At 45.9% G+C, this 24030-nt stretch overlaps 1 protein-coding gene across 2 annotated transcripts; it reads right to left on the bottom strand.

The window, feature by feature from the left end:
* Positions 1-26: 26 nt before the first annotated feature.
* LOC144144168 (large ribosomal subunit protein uL15-like) lies at positions 27-23963 on the bottom strand. 2 transcript variants are annotated; one of them, XM_077675540.1, is made up of 5 exons: positions 23874-23962; positions 23537-23600; positions 23349-23424; positions 8724-8898; positions 27-197 (listed from the first exon to the last, which is right to left on the bottom strand). In XM_077675540.1, exons 1-5 carry the CDS (start codon positions 23874-23876, stop codon positions 42-44), a joined length of 474 nt encoding a protein of 157 aa, XP_077531666.1. In that variant the 5' UTR covers positions 23877-23962; the 3' UTR covers positions 27-41. The 2 variants fall into 2 exon arrangements, with proteins under 2 accessions (XP_077531666.1, XP_077531665.1); XM_077675539.1 differs by lacking the exon at positions 27-197 and adding an exon at positions 6395-6755 and having other exon boundaries at positions 23874-23963.
* Between the last annotated feature and the right edge of the window lie 67 nt (positions 23964-24030).

Raw genomic sequence — 24030 nt, forward strand, 5'->3', positions numbered from 1 at the left:
TGTGCACAGACGGTCGGACTTCACGGCCCTTGGAATGGTTTCTAGTGCGTGCGATGGAGTGAACAGAAGTCAGCTGTGGCAGGAGCATTCGGAGCCCAGGATTGTTGCCCGTGGCAGAGTGGCAGAATGGAGACATCTTGTGTTCTCAGACTTTTAGGCCCCTTTACTGTATTTCTGGATACAAGCGACGTGGCTGCCTGCGTTTTTTGAAGCGGCAGAAATGCGAGAACCGAAATGAACATCACGGTTGCTCGTGTACCAGTCCCTCATCAGAACCAAATTTGAATATGCCGCCGCTGTATGGAACCCGTCCCAAGCATTTCAGAGTTCCCCTATGTACTCCACCAGGTTCAGAACTCCGCTCTAGAATTCGAGCCATGCCAAGCACCCATGCTTTGTTGAGGCTGAGGGGAAAATGTATTTGCACGGCACCTGGGGGACAAAAACTGAACTTCCCCAAACATTTACTGAACCTACTTAGAAAAACAGCGCTTAAAAGCGATACGACAGGAATAAACGACAAACACTGCGCTGAACGTGTTTGTCCTTTCTTCCCGTCGTACCGTTCTTAGCGCTGTTTTTCTAAGGTAGCATCATGCACCAACTAGCCACCTCAGTTTACGTGTTCGATTTACTGAATACAGTAGCCGACCGATTTTTTGGCCCTGGAGGTGAATGAAAAATAGCCCGAATGAGAGAGCAGTCCAAAAAATCCGTGAGTCATTACTCCGACTACTGTTGGTTCCTCGGGAAAGTCCGGAATAGCCAGCGAGTCCGAATTTTTGGAGTCTGAAAAACCGGTCGGCTACTGTAACACAACCTAATGAAATAGGGCTTGCTTTCCACATCAGGAAAGACTAGATAGGTAAGGTTTGCTTATGTTCCCACAGCTTTTCTTTCCTGACTTACGACAGCAGCCAGCAGCAAGCACTTGAGTACTATTTCAGCTTTCTGCCAGCAGATGGTGGGCTGTCTTGCTTGCCCTGATCTGCCCCAGTGCAACAGGGCCACAGTAAATCTCTTTTTGATACATGAGGCGCCTATTGGGAGTTTCGCCACTGGTGTACACTGGGTAACTTTGCGAACACATCTCATAAACGACTTTCAGCCAGTTCGAAACATCATTGCCCAATTCGTTCACTCCTTGTACTCGTACGACATTACCGTTTCATCCTTGAAAGTACCACCCGGGGTTATCACCACCCTCTGCTCACCACTATACTTTTTCCACCTTTCAAAAATGAAAAATAAACAACAGAAAGGGTGCTGCTATTCTGCTTCGGCAGGCATTCTCACGTAATGAGTGGCAGGCTACCATTGTCCCTGAAGAGGAAAGTGTATGACGGCTGCATCTTACCGGTACTCACCTACGCGGACCAAACTTGGAGGCTCACTAAGAGGGCTCAACTTTAACTGAGGATGACTCAGCGCTCGAGCAATGGAGCGGAAGATGATAGGTGTAACACTAAGGGACAAGAAGAGAGCGGAGTGGGTCAGGGAACAAACGCGTGTTGAGGACATATTAGTAGAGATTAAGAAGAAGAAATGGACGTGGGCAGGGCATGTAATACGCAGGCAAGATAACCGCTGGTCATTAAGGGTAACAGAGTGGATCCCTAGAGAAGGCAAGCGTTGCAGGGGGCGGCAGAAAGTTAGATGGGCAGATGAGATCAAGAAGTTTGCGGGGGTAAACTGGTCGCAGTTAGCATGGGACCGGGATAATTGGAGATTAATTGGTAAAGCCTTTGCCCTGCAGTGGGCATAGATAAGCTGATGATGATGATAATTCTGTACTCTCAGTGCAGCCCCCTCACTCGGGGAGTGTGGCATAAAACACCCTGCATTACTGGGTGCTGCACTAATTTGGCTGCTATTTGGGGTTGCAATATTTTGTACGCCTAGCAGTAAGAAATATGGGAGTGGTACAACACTTTCACTGGATGTCTGCACACATCGTTGTAATCCTTTGTTAGGTATGCACAGAGGCAGCTGAGAAGCATGCCGAGGATATTTTATGTTTATTTTACATTTATGCCTATAAACGACAAATGGAGGAGGTGCAATCGTTTGCAGCCGCGTTTTTCACTAGTGGCTCGGAGAAACATTTCCTCCATATTTGCGCAAAGAAAGCTGCAGAAATGTTTTTTTTATATTTAGTTTCTTTTTCCTGCTTTTTGAAGCCTTTCATAAAGATGTAAAAATAACGTTTCTCGCAATCTTGTTCTCTGTATGTTCCAAACAGCTCATGTCACGTTTTATTCAGCGTGAAAATGGGACACGAAAATGCGGAAGTACAACACATACGCGTTTTCCTGCCTGCGGCTTCTGTTCTTGTCTTGCTTCAGAGAGCAGTTTCAAGAACCAATATAATACTTAATGTGCGGGAATTACAAGAATCATAGGAGCATCCAGCCACCCTAGGGAGAGAGATTTGTCAGCTGCGAGGAGTTCAAAACGACTCGATATTCATGAAAACTGTTGCTTGCGGATTGGGGTTGCCATGAAACAGGCAGGCTTCTAAGGTGTGACACTTTCCTGCAGTGCTAAGGCACCTGTTTGCGAGGTGCATGGAAGTTAATGTTGGTTTAACTTGTGTAATCTTTTATTTCACTACTTAAGGGGGGACACAGCTCTTAAAACTAGTATTTCTTTTAATTTCTAAGTAAACCCTGTGAAGCTTGCCAGTCTTGCTGCTTTTTCCACACTGATCTCAAATACGCCATTATTTTTTGAGTCAGTCAGCTAGTTCCCAAGAGAATAGGGGATAATTAGTCATTCTTGGAGGAACAATAGACAAAAGAGTGTTAGTCATGGAACTGTAATATTTATATTTTCCAAAACTATGAACCCTGGCGAATTCAATAAGAGAATAGAGTTTTTGCCGCACTGTTTGGAACTAATTTTACAGCTCAATAAACTTAGGTGGCACCAGTGGCAAGGAACCATTTTGAGTGCCAGTTTCAAACATTAAAGTTTAATAAGCTGTAAAATTAGTTCCAAGCAGTGCACCAAAAAACAGATTCTCTTATTCAATTCACCAGGGTATAGTTTTGAAAATATAAAGATTACAGTTCCATGACTAACACTGTTTTGTCTACTGTTCCTCCAAGAATGACTAATTATCTCCTATTATCTTGGGACCTAGCTGACTGACTCAAAAAATAATGGCGTATTTGAGATCAATGTGGAAAAGGCAGCAAGGCTGGCAAGCTTCACAGAGTTTACTTAGAAATTAAAAGAAATACTAGTTTTAAGAGCTGTGTCCCCCCTTAAAAATACATGGGTCTTTGATCCGAACCTTTATTTTTAGTTATGATGATAAACATTGGGGGACATATGTAGTTTTTCGTTCCGATTGTACATGTAAAATTTGTTTTTCTGTAAAGCTATTACATTCATATTTATTCTGGTTTTTATATTTGATTTTCTGACAGCTTTTGTAAAAAAACTTTGAAGTTTCAGCTTGACAGGAGGGAACCAAAAAAACTGGCTTTGCCTTCCAGGCCCAAACTTCAAACGGTCGTAGCTTGTGCTACAGACCAGCAGACAGAATGATGATGTTAGTCTTGCTGCACTTCTTGATTTGTGCACAGTTCACTGGTACCTTGTTCATATGCATCACTCCAGCAGTTTTTTTTTACAGAAGCTGTCAAACAATTAAATATAAAAATCCATATAAATATGAATGTAGTTGTTTCACACAAAAACAAATTTTATATCTACCATCACAATGAAAAACTACATATGCCCCCCCAATTTTCACCATCATAACTGCAAAAATAAACTTTTTTGGTTTAAGACCAGTGTGCCCCCTTAATCTAGGGCCCCAGAGTTTATCTACCGTGCTCGGGAGAAAAGAGTCAACATTTTGCCGCCTTAGTGGACACCTCCGAAGGGACATTCACATCTGTGCAATGTCGCTTGACGTCACTTGCAACTTCGATATTCCTATGCGCGCCTATTTCGTGGTACAAATGACATTTCACTCGTGCACAACCAAGTTCAGCGATGCCATTGACCCAAGTTTTTTTGTTCTAGCAAAATGGGTATTGTAGCAGCCAAAAAATATTTCAGAGCAAGGAAAAAAAAAAACATGTTTTAACATAGAAACAAAACCCAGAGGAACATTAAAGGGACTCAGAAAAGCCTTTTGCAAAAGTCACAAAAGGCCTGTATTGTCGCGTAGCACCAATATAGTGATGCAATGCCATTGGAATTATTGATCTACATTGGGTATTAGCTCCGCCAGAAGCAATTAAATGCACCTCTCCCCCCTTGCCCATCGATTCTCCTCCTCCCTCTCTGCTTCTTTCAGAGCAGCTGGAAACACTGAGAATAGCCATGTGACATCGCGGCGCTCAAATTCCGTTCTGCGCTAGCTACATTCTTGCGCCTAGGCACGCGTCAATCGATGCAAACCTGCCTTTGCCTCGGGATCGCGCAGGAAGGAGGAAGACCATCCGGAAGCCAATGGCAGTGACGTTGCCGGCGCCCGACGATCGGGCGAATCAGGGGGCGCCTCGCCGTTGTGTCAGCCGCGATCTGCTCGCTGCGGCATCACGCTCATTGCTGAGAAAGGCAATCTTCAAAAATTGTTTACAAATTATCCGTACCAAATTCCCCCGTTATGTGTTCTACCACCTGAATGCATTTGATTGCCACCTTCACAAGGCTTTTCTGGGTCCCTTTAACACACATTCCCTGAAACGCAAAGATCTTTTACAGAATAGTGTTCTGCTATACTGGCCTAACCTATTCAAATGTAGCAGAAAGTAGCCAAATTTAGCTTTTGTTGCAGTGATTGCATTACTGCAGAGAAGCTCGTGTATTGGTGAAGTTCTGCTGCAGACTTGCACGTATCTTCGCAGTCCGTGTCAGCAGTTCTCGGAGCCCTCATGCCATGAAATAAACGTTTGTAAATTGGCTGAACGTGCATTTCCAGTTAGAGACGCGAATAGCCACTCTCAGTAGTTGTTTGACTGCTCAGGAAGTTACTACTTTCATGCGGAAGCTGAAATGCACAAGGCTTCTGCCACTAATAGAGGAGCTTGAGCTTGTAGTTTAGGCAGTGCTCAGCAAATCAGCTGGCATTCGTGTTTAATTCGCAATTTAAAGGGACACCAGAATGTGGAGCAAGTTGGCCTGTATTAGTAGGTGGGTGTCGCGAATAAATAGTTCAGCTGGCAAACATCATTGAATAGGATGCCTCAGGGCAGGTAGTAAGCTTTGTTTCAATTCCAATTTTGTTCAATGCCTTGCCTTGCATACGAGCCCATTCAAAAGGTGTATGCATGCAAGCGAACACAAAAGCCTATTGTACCCATTTACCACTAGCGCATATACGTGCAACATTGAGTGGAATTCATTACTTGAATTTAAATTTGTTGAAAATTAAGCTTCAATTACGAACTTACCAGAGAACAATGCCATCGGACAAAAGCTAAGAGAGGTACGGAACGTGCAATCTTTAGAAGGAAGAGTTATTCAGTCAAAAAAAAAAAAAAAACAAGCTCCTGCCAAAATCCTAATGTGGGATTTGCAGTGTCAATAAATAAATAAAAATAAGACATATTGGTGGACTGTTAGGAACACGCATGCATCTCACTCCTCCCGTTGTTCAGCAGTTCGGGCATACCATCACCGTCGAACACATTCCGTATTCGGTTGACGGCCCTGCAGTATTTGCACATTCCGTTTCACAGTACGCATCAACGGAGACAAACTGCCAAATGATGTGCAAACACGGCTTGAATGCGCTCTCTCCACTCGTTTCATTCTTGATGGAGCAACGCAAAAATTTTGCCAACATCACTAAAACTGCCAGACAATCACAGAAGGTGCGCTGCCATTCTAGCAGAGCTGTGGGCGATTTTGACCTGCACCGAACTCGAAACATCGCAGATTTTGGCGACACGCCCATCTTGAAGCAGTGCCAAAAAGTCACACACGCACGAACCATAACTACGGTTAACCGATACCTCCGTGGTCAAGCTTCTGCATAGACGAACACAATGGCAGTCACTGTTGTGGTTGTTTACGCTTGCCTTCTGCACTAATGTCCTTCAACGATGATGGCAATGATAGTGGCTATCCTGGCTTCTGACGACTGTCCGCGCGTCGGAGATGCCCATGGCCGCAAACAGAATGACTTGTTGGCCACGGTCTTGCACTGATGATGACAATGACAGTTGTTCTGTGCTTACAGACTAACCAAACTGCGCCATCAGCCACTTGAAAAGGAGTGGTAAGCAACTAAGCTGTAAAAAAATGGCAATACCAACAGTAAACGTTACCATTCCCCGCACGACTTACCACAATTAAGTATTTCCGTACGAGCAGCGTACAGACAATTTGTTGTGGATTTCCACATGTCGGTTGAATGACGCACAGAAGCTCGAAAGTCAACACACTTTATTCCGTGTTCCAAATGCAACTGACCACCAACTGTACAGGGGCCCGCACGTGCCATTAGTGGTAGCACTGGTATCGTGGATGGAATAGTACGTGAATTACGTCACCCACCCCAGAAATGTGACGACAAGATTAATAAATAACAAGACATGAGAAAGAAACAGCGCACAACCATCAGGCTGTACGCGCCTCCAGCATTCTGAGCATGCCCAAGGAAAGAAATTAAAAAAAAAAAGACAGATGGAAGGCAGGTGCTTTTCAGGCAGGAATCTTTGAAGACATGCGACTGAAGCGCACGTGTTCCCCATCGTCGGTCTAGGGAGGGTTCCGACTCTTCGGTTGACCTAGCAACAGAAAAAAATGTGACAAAGCATGACGGTAGCAACAAAAACGAAATGAAAGTGCAGAAAAAAGCACCGCCCAATGCTATCCCCAGCATGAAGTGAACAGCACGGCTTCCAAGTTTGCGGAGAACTGCTCTTCAAGCTCTTTTCGAAAACTCAGTTGTATGTATGTTGTATCCCAAGTTGGGTACAACCTCTGTAGAGCAGGTTAGCGCAAAGTAAAAAAAAAAATTCAGTCCAGAAACTTTGCTTCGCGATTCCAGAGAAACAGCAGCAACATTTGGGAGAAAGCTTGTGGAACGACTTTAGTTTTGCATGTTGACATATCTGCCTTGCGCAATGAGTTTACGAAGTCGCAGACCCGCAACGTATAACAGCAGCCCAGTGTGACTGACACTTCAGCAAAGAACGTAACTTACAGCAGTGCGGAAGTCTGTCTGCATTACAGTGAGCGCAATCCTCAGCTGGTTACATTGAGGCGCGCCGTAGTGGAGGGCTTCGGATTAATTTTGACCACCTGGGGATCTTTATCGTGCGCCGAAATCTCGTACACACGGGCGTTTTTGCTTTTCGCCTCCATCAGAAAAGCGGCCGCCGCGGCCGGGAATCGAACCCGCGACCTCGTGCTCAGCAGCGCAATGCCTTAGCCACTGAGCCACCGCGGCGGGTGGTCGCCCGCTTGCAATGACGATCTGTACGAATAATGGCACGTAACTACTTTCAGCGTCCACAAGATTCCTGCGTCCGTCACCGTCTCATGCGCTTTACCAGCACGGTCTAAATCCGCTGCCTGCGACAAAACTGTGCCTGCAGACTCTCCGCTGGAGCCGGCGCCTGGTTTGAGTGTCCTTGGGGCGAGATAGTGTAGCACCGATCTGGCTCCTGCTTCCTTCACCATGACGCAGTCCATTGCACTTTTCATGCAACTCTTGTCAGTGCACTTGCCCGTAGCTGTAATGTCGAATGTCTTTCCGCAGGGCTCGCATTTGGCTCTGTGGTATCCAGTGGAACCTAGTCTTTGTAGCTGTCATTACTAAGCCACAAACTTTGGAATTTATTTCAGCACCTTTGAGACCATGCCAATTTTAACACTGGAAAACGTTCCAACTTGAAGCAAGCACTCTTTGGTCACGCGTGCATGTACTGGGCAACCACGCCAACAAAGCGGAATGGATTCAACAGAGAATATGGATTGTACTCGTGCCAATGTGGCTAGCAGCTCAGTGGATACTCTGTCTTTTTACTACCAGATCCTTTTTCGAAAAAAAAAAAAATAATAATAATAATAATAAGTGAATAAAAAAATACACACACGGGGTGAAAAACATGCTGCCGGTATAATTTCTTTCAAACTCTAAAGGTAAATATTGCTTGCTTTCAAGACATTGCGAAGCAGTTTACTCCCCTCGCCACTCGCTTACATCAAAACTTGACGTTTTATGCGTCACTGGTAGCGTGGCTTATCCCTGGTCCAAGCTGCAGAAAAGGAGAGCGAGAGAAAAATAAAAGAAACAGGTGCAGGCGTAGGCCAAGTTCCCATGCACAGCCAGCACTGGCCAGGATAGGAAGGGGGAGAATGCAACTGCGGAGTCGAGGGCCCACAGGAGAAAAAGTGAAGAATAATGCGGGAGTGGAACCAGCGAGCGGGCAAAGTAAGCGCCAGCGGCTCTTGCGAAAGTCCAGGTCTCACGCCGGCTTTAAATTTTTATACCATCATTGCAATGATGAGGTGTTTGCCAAATACAAGGTGAACCGTCAATAAAGGTGCACCGCTATGAATCCTCTCTTGTACAGCTCAAGAAATTCAAGGTTTTTCAAGGGACCTAAAAAATTCCAGGCCTTTCAGGGGCCTTGAAGACACTTTTCAATTTCAACGTTTGTCAAGGACCTGTGCGCGCCCTGAACTAGCCCCGTTTGGTGGTTAAGCTCTATGGCAGCAGGAGGCGTATCGGGAGAACTGCCACTCACGTGCTTGACGAGGTCGATGACGGGGGCCTTGCCATTGGCGTCCTTCTTGAGCCGCTGCCGCGTCTCCTCCGAGACCAGGGACCACAGCTTGTCCACATTCAGGCAGGGCTTCCAGTAGTGGTTCTTGCGCACGTGGTAGTTGCGCATGCCCACCTTTCCAAAGTAGCCCGGGTGGCTGCACAGAGCAAAAGATAAAAGAGTGGGGAAAATTCCCTTCAGTCGGGTCCCTTCTTTCAGAAGGAATAACCAGTCTAAACAGCACTGCCAATAAAAGGCCGACTGCACTCAAAATTTCGACTTTTTGAAAAACACTATTTTTGTACAGCCTGCTGGAAAAGAAAGCAAGATGCAAAATACAGCAGCTGAAATATGCAAGTCGACACCACAAGTGGTCAGCGAAAATCGGCGATTTTGTCAGCCATTGAAGCGACGTTGCAGCCATCAAGCGGGCAGCCGGAAGGTCAGCAGCTCAGGAGCAAGCCTGCACGCCAGCTCTACGCGTGCACGGGGCAGCAAATGGGTGAAGCGTTCGCAGCAGAGCTTGACCTGTTCTCCAGCTACGTGGCTGACCAGAGGAAGAAGCCTCCGTCGGCTGGAGCATCACAGGCGCACCCTGGCAGTTTACGCGCACCGCCGGCAGGTGCAGCAATGTCTGCGGCGGAGCGTTTTTAAACGGTTCTGACTGATTAACGAGGCGTTTTATGCAGATACCCCTCGTGTCCCAGCTGATTTAATGGTACTTACTACACAGTAAAAATAAATTTGCTCGAGGTGAAATTTAAGTGCAGTCGGCCTTTAAAAGAACTTGAATGCTATTCAAGGAACAGTGTTTTCCGAAGACAGAAGCTGAATGGTAAACTGACATTTGCTGTTTTGCAGTGGACCAGTCAAAAAAAATGAAAACAACACAAGCCTATACATTCCATGCACTGCTTTCAGCTCACATTCTCAAATACACACTGCTCCATGCTCAGGGGTGAGACAGCTGAATCAGATTTGGGAGCAGCAAAATCTCGATTTTAGAGCAGAAGAACGACATTTATTATGCCACCTTATGAGCCTAAAAACTAAAATATTGGGCAACTCACGGGGTACAAGTGCAGTTTTTAATCGATGATGATGATGGTTGGTGTTTAATGACGCAAGGCCGACGAGGGCAAAGAGTGCCAGAGAAGTTATTTAATGAAAACAAGTGATTACCACAAAAGTGATTACCATAAAATGTGTAAACTGGACATAGTAAGATCAATAAAGATAATGGTGATGGCTGGTGTATAGGGCCAGATGCAATTACGCATGGTAGGAAATGAGGTTTAACTCTTTCACGACGGCGCCATAGGCGATCGGAAGCCGGCGTCCGATGATTTTAAATCTCCCGCAAAATCTGAAACCCGCGCTCCACAGACAACTATCGCCATCTGGTGTGTTCATTGGCAACGTCTCTTTCAATTTCGGTTTCGTTTGTTTGTGTGTCTCGTGTGGTGGCGGCGTAGCAAGAGTAATTTGAACCGAAGGGGGAGGGGAGGAGGAGGAAAAATGGCGTTCGGTTCGCGCCGCGCTCCGCACAGTCGGACTGCTGTAGCAAGCACTTCGGCTGCTCCTGCTGTCGATTTTTCTGATTCCAGCAGCAGTGAGGGATCAAGCAATGATGTGGGATCTTCAGATTTCAGTTAGGAAGACGAAGCTCCGGTTCAGGTGCCTCGAACTTCAACAAGCGCTGGCAGGTAATTTCGTTGTGACTCCGCGCTGTATTTATAAACAAAACGTGCTTCTTATCTGACGACTGCGGTTTTGATTTTGTGTTTAGGGTCTCGAGAACGTACGGGCGGGATATTTTGCCAAATGCACCGCGCCGTATCGCGCTATCACCTTCAAGATAACCTTGCGCTCGTGTCAGATTAGCGCTGCAGGGTTCAGGTGCGATGCTTGTCGAGAGCGCTCGATTTTTTTTTCTTGTTTTTTACCACCGAACTGATAAGGATTTTGTGCGAGGTCACAAAAGAGTATACCGTAATTACCTGATTCTAACGCGCACCCAATTTTCCTGACAAAAAACCGAAAAAACTTGCACCTCCGATTGTAACGCGCATGGAACTGTGTGAGCAAGAAAAACAAATGCGATAGAAACGGGTGATTTATTTCCCGAAGTAATCTCACTCATCTCACTCCTCGTCGCTCTCCGCTGACCACAAGATCTCGTCCTCGGTGCCGTCAAGCACGTTCGCGATGCCACACTTCTGAACGAACGTTCAACCATGGTCGATGGAATCGTGGCCCACGCCTCACACGCCCATCCCGCGAGCTTCTCCAGAGGCGCACGCTTCAGCCGACCGCTCGTTTTGAACACGTGAGAGCCGCTGCTGCCATTGCTGTTATCAAGCGCGCAAGTGGAACGATCTGACTATTTGTATGAACTCCGATGGAAAAGCCTAGGCGCCTATGCTTCCTGCGTGCGAAAAATTGTTGCTAAAAGCTTCAGCGCCATCTTGACATGGCGATGGTGATGGGTGGGACGAAATTTTCGCTCTTTCGGTTTCGGTTTCGTATCCGATTCTAACGCGCATGTGATTTTTCGACCTATTTTTCCGGAAAAAAAGTGCGCGTTAGAATCAGGTAAGTACGGTACTTGGATGCACATTTTACATAGACTCACTCACCCTTGAGTGCCCTCGCGGCGTGGCACAGCCGTCAGTTGCGCTAGGTTGACGGGCCCTCAAAAATCCAAAACTTGGTGTAGACTGTTGATTTATATATTGAATCATAGCCAAGGAACGTAGGAACAATTTGTATATCTTAAAATACCTGAAATAATTTTTAGTCTCGGTAAAAGTGCCGATTTGTGTTTTTAGTATACTTTTCTTGGGGGCTTTTTGCTGATTACTTGACAAATAAACTGTAAGTAATTGTACTTTTAACAAAACTGATGCTTTGTGTTTGGAAGAGCAATCTATAAGCTACAATTTCATGCATAGCAAGATTACGTGTGTCCAGTAGCTCAAGAGAAAAAAAACGTTTTGTGGAAGCACTTAAAATCGGCCGTTTTTCCGCCGTAACGAAAGAGTTAAAAACTTAACATCTGACAAATATTTAAAAACGCGTTTCACAGAAACCATGGCATCGTCACCTAGAAACAGAGATGGGTGTAGGGGAATATGTTGTCTGTAGAGTTCTCTGAAGTGTTTGTGTCGTGTTGTGTCAAGTGCCTTGCATTGTATGAGTATGTGGACTACGGATAGGCCCTCCCCACACCTGCTACACAGGGGTCTTGGAGATCCCGTGAGCAGGTGGGAGTGCGTTACATGCGTATGGCCTATCCGTAACCTAGCTAAGGTAACTTCAATGTGCCTGTTGTGTGAGTCAGTAGTGTATTGTCCCAGGTGTGGTTTTATTACATGTAGTTTGTTGTCTGTCTGTTCGCTCCAGTCTGCTTGCCAAGTTTTACGGACTTGTTGTCTAATGTGTGGCTTGAGGTCTGTGTAAGGTAGTGTTGACATGTCGACTGTGCTTCGGAGTGCAGCATTGGCGGTCATTTCATCCGCCACTTCATTACCGCCAATGCCAGAGTGGCCTGGCACCCAACACACAGTCACCCCAAGGTTTGAAGAATAAGCTGCCATAATCGTTCTGAAGACAAGATTAATGACATGGTTTTTTGACGACTTTCCGGATGATAATGCACGGACGACGCTCAACGAATCTGTATAAATGACGGATGTAGGAATATGATGTTCAACTATGTGACTTACAACTAGAAATATGCCATATGCCTCTGCCGTAAAAATACTTGTATTAACATTCATTGTTCTACATGCTTCAAAATTGGGCCCATGCGCAGCACAAGATACCGCAGTGGACGTTTTAGATGCATCGCTGAAAAACTCTGCAGCCCTGTATTTATTCTGCAGATGCATGAAATGCTGCAAAATCCCACTTCTTGGTGTCCTGTTCTTATTGTATTGTACGAAAGACAAGTCACACGCTACAGGACGAAGATGCCATGGTGCTACAAGATCAGTGTGAGATGATTTGAATGTGTCTAAGAGGGAGACCTCATGAATAGTCACCTCGTCCCTCACTCTCTGCGAGAAGGGAACGGAAATTGATAGGCGGTTTAAAAAGAGTTTAGTTGTGGACGTATCATCAAAAACCGGTTTAAAGGGATGGTTATTCATTGATGAGATTTTGGAGGCATATAGGAGGTCAACATAAGTTCGCTGGTACGCTAAGCACCATTTGTCGCACTCTGCATAAAGACTGTGGACAGGACTGGTACGGAATGCCCCACAAGACAGGCGAAGCCCCAAGTGAAGCACTGGGTCGAGCATTTTAAGTGCTGTTTTTGTGGCTGACCCATACACAACGCTTCCGTAGTCCAACCGTGACCCCACCAACGCGGCATAAAGTCGAAGCAGGAGTTGTTTGTCTGCACCGTACGATTGGTGAGACAGGACTTTTAGAATATTCATTGTTTTTAGGCATTTTTGTTTGAGTCGTTTTATGTGGGGTATGAATGAGAGTTTCTCGTCAAACACCACACCCAAAAACTTGTGCTCTCTTTTTACTGGAATCGAGTCACCAAAGAGTTTTAAGTCGGGATCGGGCAGGATGCCCCGCCTTTTTGAGAATACAACGCAGGTACTTTTATTTGAACGTCATCTACATACATCAAGCAGGATATGGTTGGCGGCAGTGCCTTTCGGAGAGAGTTCATCTTAACTATAAACAGGGTGCAGCTCAATACGCCACCTTGAGGCACGCCATTCTCCTGCACGTGAACGTTTGAAAGTGCCGAACCGACCCTGACACGAAATGTTCGTTCGGACAGGTAACTTGAAAGAGTATTAAGCATGTTACCTGTCACACCATAGGATTTTAGGTCTGCAAGAATGCCTTAACGCCATGCCATATCATAAGCTTTCTCGATATCAAAAAATACGGTCATGCAGTACTGTCTGTGTATAAAGGCATCCTTAATGTAAGATTCCAGTGCAACTAATTGATCATTTGTGGATCGCCCTGCCCGGAAGCCTGCCTGGCAGCTCTCGAGAAGACCGTTGTTTTTAATCGGTTTTGAATATACAGAACACTGAAACAGCCTTTCAATAATTTTTTTTTCTACCAGAGTATCAAGGTACGAACTGCAATACCTTTTTACATAGTTTTTAAATTTCTAGCTCTATGCATATATAGCGTGGAGTGCCGTTGACAATATCGAATTGAAAAACTAAGCAATCGTAAGGCATTTTTATTACCATGTGAATGCCGAAATTGTTATTTTTGTAATCCCAGACTCGGCTTTACGCACAAGTATAGAGCCACGGCAAAAGTTGCGCAAAGCGAGGTGACAGTCATTGCATCCCACCAGCCCTCTTATTTCAATCCCCAAGGTGCACGTTCAATACTATCGTTATTTGAGTAACGTTGGTATGTTTAGCCACGTCCCTCTTGCAGGGGTGAGACAGCTTAATCAGATTTGGGAGCAGTTTTTGGAGCAGCGAAATCTCGATTTTGGAGCAGGAGAACCTTGATTTGGAGCAAAAGAACGACATTTATTATGTGACCTTATAAAGGCCCAAAAAACCACATTTTTGGCAACTCCGGGGAGAAAAGTGCTCTTTTTAATCAGTTTTGAACGTACATAACACTGAAACAGCATTTCAATAAAGTTTTTTTCTATTCCACTACCCTTTCACAAACCATTTTTTAATTCTGAGGCTCTATGCATAGATAGCGTGGAGCGCCGTTGGAAATATCGAATTGAAAAACTAAGCAATTGCACAGCATTTTTATATGTGAATGCAGAAATTATTATTTTTCTAATCCCAGACTGGGCTCTACACACAGAACCACGGCAAAAGTTGCGCAAAGCGAGGTGACAGTCGTCGCACCCCACCAGCCCTCTCCTTTCAATCCTCAATGTGCACGTTCCCCGCGATCGTAATTTGAGTAATGTTGATACATTTAGCCCCCTCCCTCTTGGCATTAAATTTCACTTCAGATAGATGAACTATTATTACTAGCGTGTAATAATAGCCTGTCCCGCTATCGGACACTGCTTGAACATTTTGCAGCGTTGTAGCCTGCGCTGCCACTTCTGCAGTGTCGATCGTCCAATTCGCGCCACTCGCAGGCTCGCTGTCAAAGGCAGCAATAACTCAGCGTTTTATAACACCGCAATAAGTCCGAAATTTGACTTCAAGCACGCACCGCGCCTCACACTCAAGGCCGAAACTCGGCGAATTCGCAGGCACCACGTTTCTGATGAACTCCAGTCTTTCGAGTCGCACAACTTCCCGCAACAGACCAAACGACTAAGTGTAAACACAGCCACCCTCATAACCAAAACCACGGTAGAAATCGGCGAAGAGCACTCTGCCTGAACCACGAGCAACTGCTTCGCTCGGCGGCCATGTTTCCTAACCTTCTCCACACCAAGATGGCGGCGCCCCGTGATGTTCCGGAGATCCGGCGCTCCGAATATTGCCGTTTTTTCATCAACTTCGACAAGTAGTTTGTCGCCTCAGTACACATAAGTATTTTTTTTACAGGGCTTTGCAATGGTTTTGGATGGGAAGACTTTAAAATCTCACAGAATATAACATATGCAACCCGACATTGTGACTTTCAAAAAGACTATCTCGGGGAAAATTTATGCGGGTTTTTTATTAAATGATCAATCGATTAAACCTTTACAAACAGCATCACCTTTGGGGTGCTGGAAAATTATGCCGTCAGTAAGCATTTTGCTCCACCGAAACTGACGGGAGCGTTAAAATCCTTGGCTCTCAGACTGTTTTGGAGCAGTTCGGCGCAACTTTTGCGAATTTCAAGCTTTTGGAGCAGCCCGGCGCAGGAAAACACAGTTGTATCAGAACTGCGCAATATGCGCAGCTGTCTCACCCCTGCTCTTGGCATTAAATTTCACTTCAGATAAACGAACCACTATTACTAGCGTGAAATAACAGCCTGTCCCGCGATCGGACACTGCACCTACGCCGCTACTTTTGCAGCGTCGATCACCCCATTCTCGCCACTCGCAAGCTCGCTGTGAAAGGCAGCAATAACTCAGCGTTTTATAACACCGCGATGAGTCCGAAATTTCACTGCAAGCACGCACCGGCATCACACTCAAGGCTGAAACACGGCGAATTCGCGAGCACCACGTTGTTTTTGATGAACTCCCGTCTTTCGAGTCCCGCAACAGATGGAACGAGTAAATGCAAACCGAGCCACCCCAATAACTAAAACCAAGGTAGAAATCGGCGAAGAGCACACTGCCTGAACCAGAAGCAATATTCTGCTTCGCCCGGCGGCCCCGTTGCCACACCTTCACCACACCAAGATGACGGCGCCGTGTGATGTAGTTTCGGAGATACGGCACACCAAAAATTGCAGTTTTTCATCAACTTGCACAAGTTGTTAGACGCCTCAGTACAGGTAAGTATTTTTTCTACAGAACTTTGGAATGGTTTTTGAAGGGAAAACTTTAAAAACGCACAGAATATAACATGTGCAACCCGACATTGTGACTTTCGAAAAAACTATCTCGAGGAAAATTTTATGCAGGCTTTTGATTGATTGATCAAATCCATTAATCTTCTACAAACAGCACCACCTTGGGGTGCTGGAAAATTATGCCGTTATTAAGCATTTTGCCCTGCTGAAACTGACGGGAGCGTTAAAATCCTTGGCTCTCAGACTGTTTTGGAGCAGTTCGGCGTAACTTTTGCAATTTTCAAGCTTTTGGAGCAGCCTGGCGCAGAAAAACACAGTTGTATCAGAACTGCGCAATATGCGCAGCTGTCTCACCCCTCCCTGCATGCTACACAAGAACGGCCCACTGTTGGCAACAGCATCACACTGCTAGTGTGAGCGGCAGCATGTGAATGCTGCGCTGTGCGTTCATGAGCCTGCGTGAAGTGTGCACGAAACGCGTAGGCTAGAGGGTGCGTGATCGGCAAGATTTCTGAGCATTCAATGCACTGCATGGATGCAGCAATAACCCTGCAACCACTAAAAATCTGCAACCTGCTGAGAATAGCTCAATGGACGATGCAGACCCTCTACGCCACAGTTCGTGGCAACCACTTTCTTCAGGATGGCTTTCAACAATGCAGAAAAACAGAGAGGGACTAGGCACCCTCAGTTGGCCAACTGTTGACAACTTAGCCTCCACAGTGCTGCAGCTGCACACAGCTTCTGGAATGACCTTGTTTTTTTTTATCCTTAACGTCGTAATTTTTCATTCCCTTAAGCCTTTTCTTTGTAGCATACAGTTTCGCTAAACCGCAACAATGACGATGTCTATTGCAATAGGATCCCCTGAAGGACAATTCACCCCAAAACTAGCCGTTTTGGTTTCATGCATCATGAGCTAGAGGGACTTTTATGTGGTGGCATCAGTTGACACGACCAGCACTGAAAGAGAACTTAGTTTTCTGTTGTTTACAGATGCGCTACGAATTTATTATTTGAACTCCCTTTCAAATCTTACAGGCGCCCAAAACAACTGCACCCATTTAGAACCCTACAGAATATAGCATGCAATGCATGAATATTGTCCCAAAACCATAAAAATAGCAGCAATTCTACAAGCCCAGCTACAGGGATGGCAAAACAGTCCTTAATTTTCCCAATAGTTCTAACGAAGCATATAAAGTTCTCAATTTCCGCAGACAAAATGCATGATTAGCTCCTGATTCTGTAAAACTTTGAGTATTTAACATTAATTAGCTTATCCGAAACTTGAATGCACTTGCAGCGTTTAAAACCCACACCAATTTGACCTGTCCATAACGTTTGGATCAACAGGGCAGCTGATTTCCATATTCTCACTAGCATCACTCCCATGCTATTCTAACAAAGCCCATCTTACCTAAGCAGAGTTGCAACACAGTCACCAGACTAGTGTAGTCTCACAAATGCTTTCATTCACAGTACGGTGCATCTGCCATCATGCCCGCTCATCGCATATCTTTCCACACGAACGACCAAAGTGCTAATCCTGCACCTGCCCCCCTGCCCAACTCCACTGTGTTGTCAATTGAACCTCGTACATTTTTTAGTTCTGCCATTCGATACTGCAAATGGCTGGAAATAGCAAGGATAAAAATTGTGTGGGCTTTTTGTTTCTGTTCCAGCCACAGCTCAAAGACAACACAAGCAATGCTAAGAGCACAAAGTTACCAACAAGTATTATTACATGCCACTGGAGGCACCCCCAGCGGCGTCACGTGTAACGGCGAAAAGAGCAAGTCGGAAAAGCGAGGCAAATGTAGTAAACATCAACATTTCAAAAACTAATCAGTCCCTTTTGATAAGAGGTCGTTCAGGAATCATGGCGCACCTCACTCCCAAGATGAGCTGAAATTTTCATAGACAAATATTCTGCCAATGCTGGCCTAGCCACAGAGATCTTGCGCAAGTAGTGCACCCCGTCCCTGCCGCCCTGATGTCTCTACCGTGCATCCCACCCCCACAACCGCCAATCTCCAGCACCCGCTGTCCCAAGTCCACGTGATGCAGAACCCTCCTCTAAATTCCTCCTGTTCCCACATCAACCCTCATACATTGGACCTCTCAGTGCCAACTACTCCATAGAAAGCAGTCTAGAAGAGCGAGCATTTCAGAGCTGCGAGCACCATATGTCAGAGGCCCCATACACCCCCTTGACCAGGAGTTCTCCTGCCACAATAAAAACCAGCGCTCTATTGCTAAATAGTATTTAAGGACGACAGTGTGGGAGTATAGTAAAAAGAAAAATTCCGCCAAGTAGCGGGCCACACCCTGCTCTCATGCATTTAACCACAAGCACATTGCCGAGGAATATTCGTGCTTGGCCTGGCTGGATAGGTAATGTTCAGTTTCACATTAGTCTTCTTAAGTCTTTAAGACCACTTTAGTGTTAAGAACAGACTAATTTCAAACATGCAGATCTTTTGGAGAATTTTTTTCAAGAGTATCACAAGGTAAGAGTTGTACTACCATCTTACAAACCCCTTAAAAATTTATTGGTGGTGTTTGCAGGGCAACATAGATAGGCGTTCAAAAATATCAAATTGAAAAACGCTGCAATTGCAGTCTTTTTATCCGACACTGAAACTATTTCTGTACTCTCCAAGATTGCATTGTACGAACAAGTGTACAGGCACTCGAGAAAAATTGCAAGGGAGGTGAAGGCTCGTCGCATCCCACCAGCCTCCCTCCCCTCCTACAATCCCCAAACCCCGAGGCACATGACAACCAATAAAGTGTCAATCTCAAGATGTCATGGAATTGCGAAGCATAGCAATTTCAGTAACGCTGTTATGCTTGGACACCTCGCCTTTGACATTAAAGTTTCCTTCATAAGCATTATTGCGTGCATGTAATAGTAACTACTCCCGCTACTTATAGCGCCTATGCAGCCTGCGCCGCAACTTCCGGCTAGCCATCCACCCCATTCCCACGGCTCGCTTGACCGTCAAAACACGCCAATAACTAAGCACTTTATCAGATTACATTGAGTCCAAAATTTCGCTTCACCGACCCCAAGTTTACACGTCTGCCCCGCCCCGCATGTCCCACTCAAGGACGAACCACTGCGAAGATACAGGCGCCGCGGTGTTTTCAATAACTGTCGTCTTTCGAGGCGCGCAACTTGCCGTAGTCTGATGCACGTTTTCAAGCGCTACTGCCGCACCAACGCCACTGTTCAGCCCTACAACAGTAAAACGACTAAACAGGAACCCAGCTGCCTGCGTGAACTAAACCAAGGAAAACAACGCCGCAGCCACCTCGTGGCAACAGGACAGCACAAATGGCTATACAGCCAATTGCACCTTAGAAGCTATCCTTTTTTTCCCGTTTGACTGTACTTTTTTCTACCGTTTGTGTGTTTAAAAGTGAGCAAACATAAAAAGGGCAAACGCAAAGGGGTAGGCGAGGGCTACACTGATGCACCCATACCAAAAAGCGGCGCCTAGTAGTGCAGTTTTTTTCTCGTTAACTCGTGCAAATACTTTGGCAGCTCAGCTGACTTCACTATTTTTGTATGGTACTTCTCAATGATTTTCGACGGGGCATTTTTAGAAGCACACAGTAAAATTTTTCACCTAAAAATAGGTGTCGGCATTTTACCCCACTTAAACTGACGCGAGGGTGAACATCCTTGCTTATCAGGCTGTTTTGGAGCCATGCGGCCCAATTTTTGCAATTCGCATGTTTTCGGAGCAGCTAGGTGCAGGAAAACTGATCTGCATCAAAACTGCGCAATATGCACAACTGTCTCACCCCTGCACATTCAAATTTACAAATGGGCTACATAAAAGGGGACAAGGCAAAAGGAGCAGTGCACACTCCCAAAAGAGTTTCTTAATAACCTCATACATTTCGCGCACAAAAAAAAAAAAAAGCCGAAAAAAAAAAGTTCCAAAAACTTTTAAAACGCAGACTTTAACGACGCATGCTTTTTTGCCTCAATAAATTATGGGTGGTAGTGCCATGGGTGCCATGCAGTCATTTTTGTTTGCAACAGCCCAGAGGATTTGGAGCAATTTCAGGAGCAGCAAAATCTTCAGCTTAGAACAAGAAATTACAAATTTGGAGCAGGTTATGGCAGAAAGATACCTTCCTTTTTGGAGCACTGAATCCCCAATTTGGAGCAGTTCACTACAAAAGTGCAATTTTACGCCAGAACATGAAACAGCGTGGATCCACAATAACAATCGCCATGTGCTTCGGCGCAAACCCCATAGTACCTAGTTTGCACTGCCCGATCGGGCAAGCTAAGCCATCCCCAGGTTCGCAGTCAAATTGAGACTAGCTGAGCGAGTTCAAGACTCGCATGTAGCTGCTTGAGAAATGTCAGCCAACACGTTGAGATTGGCCGACACCTGAATACAGCGTTGTTAATGTCCCCACCAACTGCCACCGCAGTCGCAAACGGGTAGATGCAGACACGGCCGGCTTATTTGTGATGGGGGTTTCAAAGGAATCCCCGGACTGCGCTTACCGAGTCATACCAAATACTGCTGCGTGGAATGCGTTACTTTTTTTTCTGCAAAGAATGCAGGTATGACAAAGCTTCCTCTGGCCACTTTGCACGTCGGCAAACCTCATGCCTCTTGAGATGAGATCAGCACTGCTCAACAGCTTAGCAATTTGAATCGCTGCTGAATAACCTGGCTTTCATTTCTTGTCACATGGTTCTTCCAATGCTTGGCATTCAAGTCACTGCATCTGACGTTTTCCGAGAGCCCTTCACAGGTCTAATGAGCTCTCTACTCAGGCAATGCTGTTGCACTGCAGCCAAATCTTAGTGATCGACCCTTACTTATTATGCCCTACATCCAAAGTTTGGCGTGCTTCTTGAAAAATTCTAACCAATCCTGCTGCCGGCTATCTTGCGCAGGAACATAGTCCCTCATGGCCACTGTATGCCAGTCAGTTAGACCTCTTGAAGCACCCAATCATAGAGCCAAACACCGCCCCACCGAATTTCAATCGTTTTCCTCCACTTCCCAAATGTAGTGAGAACACGTACATGTAGGAGAAACAAGTTTCTCACGGTCAGGGGGGCCATTAGGCACCAGGTCACCCACAAGTCACCACCCGGGCTTATGCACTGCAAGCATAACCTGTCGAGCCCGAGGCATGCAACTCTGGAATAACGGCGAGTTTTTGCCATAATTGCGTGCATCCTTTCAAAGAGTCTTGAACGGGAGCCACGCTCCCCAAAAATGCCACCACCGCGGCCGCAACAACAGAGGGTGGCAAAGCGTGCAGCCTCTCAGCACGCGCATCGTAATTTCCTAATCTCTATAATCTCCCCTCCGCAGGCATGGCCAAAGGCGTCAGCAGCCCTACACGGCCATTTACGGTCGGTCAGTCAAATCCGTGTGGTCAAATGCGTAACAAGCACACGTCACGGCCAAACAGGAAATAGAAAAACTTCCAGAAACGCTCAGGCGACATCCCATGAAAAATGGCAGTATGACATTCAGTTTTGCTTCCGTTCCCGGTAGAAACAGCTATTACCCTGCGACTGCTTTAGTGCAGACATGGAGAAATTGTCCAAATAAGTACGCTCTGAGCAAACACGGAGCAGGATGGACCGTTCTGAGGCAGTCCAACCACTGCCAAAAAGAAAAGACAAAATTTAATTTGACGCGGTGACAAGCCGTAGGACTGAAATGGAGCACAGAAACTGAACCCCTCACTATCTGCGGCGAAACTCCTCATAGATCATGCGGCATGCAGATTGGTCCAGCTTGGCCACCGGTCACATGCCCTGTTGAACTTTTGGATCGCCTGTACAGCGTGAACCTGTTTCAGAAAAACTGCACTCCACCATCCATTTCGCAATGCAGCTCGTGACAGTCAAAGCTATTTCATCCACTGGGTTCACCGACTATCGAATTTAATACCCCTGCTACACTAGCGTCCCAATGTCATTTGAACCAAATGTCAAATGGTCCAAATGTGAAGTTGTGCTGCTCCACTGGGTTTTGAAATGCCATTCTGCTCAAATGACATTCCACACAAATGAGCACCCGGAGAAACATTTGGGCTCTCAAATGAAACATTTGGGCTCTCAAATGCCATTTGTAGCACTCGCACACAGCATTCCAAGTCAGCATACATTGCTGGCGTACTTAAAACAAAATATTCTTAATTGCGCGACTTTGTTTACTTCTTGTTCATTTAAATCGGGGTATCAAGATGCAACAATTCCATACTCAGCCCCAGTGCGAGCAAGCGACAGATGAGTGTGGCCAGGCAGCACAAAAAACCTCGATTGCAATTCAAAATTAAGCAAAAACAGTGTCAAAGTTTACGTTATGGATAATGCCAAAGACTGTCGCTAAATTTGATTGTTTCATTATTGTGTAAAAACAGAACTCAACAGTAGCGGCGCCATGCAGCATGGGGAATTGTGAAAGCTTTCAAATGCCATCGAAAATGTAGTGGAGCAGGGCGGATTCTGAATGGCATTCGAAGCACCCCATTTGAGTCAGATGAGTTTCAATGACATTCGGACCCTAGTGTAACCGGGGTACGCTTTGAAGCACCCGAGCTATTTGGGGCGCGCCATAGTGGAGAACTCTTCGGATGAATCTTGGCCACCTGGGGATATTTATTGTGCACCCAAACCTCGTTTGTGCACACAGGCGTTTTCGCTGTTCTTCGAATGCAAGTGCCAGGCGTGAGTTCACGGCTATTAGAGAGCTAGCTGGTTTAATTACTACCACCGCTGAAATGCCACGAACCAGGGCAAAAAACGGCGTGGACCCACAATAACCAACGCCGTGTGCTTCGGCGCGAACCCTGTAGCGCCTGGTTCGCATTGCCCCGATCGGGCGATCTAAGCCATCCACATGTTCGCAGTCAAGTCGACACTACTTGACCGAGTTCAAGAGTAGCATGTAGCTGCTTGAGAAATGGCAGCCAACACGTTAAGATCGGCCGACACCTGAATACAGCGTCGTTAATGTCCCCACCAACTGCCACCGCAGTCGCAAACGGATAGATGCAGACACGGCCGGCTTATTTGTGATGGGGGTTTCAAAGGCGTCACCGGGCAACACCGAACACTGCTGCGAGGTATGTGACAGTTCAAATTTAACGAAGAACCAGGCCACTCACTATTTGTCGAAGTTTATCCTGTGGTGATGCTGGCCACCGGCGTTACCACGGCCTCCAGGATGCTTGCGGTGCTTTCCTGTTTGCATGAACACGAATAGAACATTGAGTACCCTTCCGAAAACCAGTCCACATGCTCGTCAAACGAATGTGCTGCCATGCCAATGCTAAGTGTGCATCGGGGAACTTACCGACACGGCCATGGCCGTGGCTCACGTGTCCCCTTAACTTCCTGGTCTTCTTTTTGTTGGTGGACTACAAAAACAGAAAGAAAGAAAATATCAGCACGTCACACTCAAGGTATGGGCTCAAAATTTTTCGCACAAACGCGACAGCAAGCACGGACCCGTAGCGAACTTTCGCCGGTCGTTTCGAGCAACAATTTTGAGAAAATATGGGTAGACAGTAGGTAATTGGGGTTCTGTAGACATTCCGGCGAACAAATAATTACACTTCATCTAAGTTAATTCTAAAATATTAGCTGATTATTCGGATTTCGTGAAACAAGGGACAAGGCGCAACACCTACCATTTTGCCTGTGCGGTGCGAAAAGAGGAAATTCGGTTGATATCAGCGCCGGATATCGCGAGCGGCGGCGGCCAAAGTTGACCAAGCTAAATAATACAAATAATCAACACAAGTGTAATGCACCTCAAGTTAGTTTTTTTACAGTAAATATTTGTTT

This window comes from Haemaphysalis longicornis, unplaced genomic scaffold (genome assembly GCF_048455015.1).
Source record: "Haemaphysalis longicornis isolate Haplotype H1 unplaced genomic scaffold, Haemaphysalis longicornis Haplotype H1 scaffold_637, whole genome shotgun sequence".
NCBI classification, from domain to species: domain Eukaryota; kingdom Metazoa; phylum Arthropoda; class Arachnida; order Ixodida; family Ixodidae; genus Haemaphysalis; species Haemaphysalis longicornis.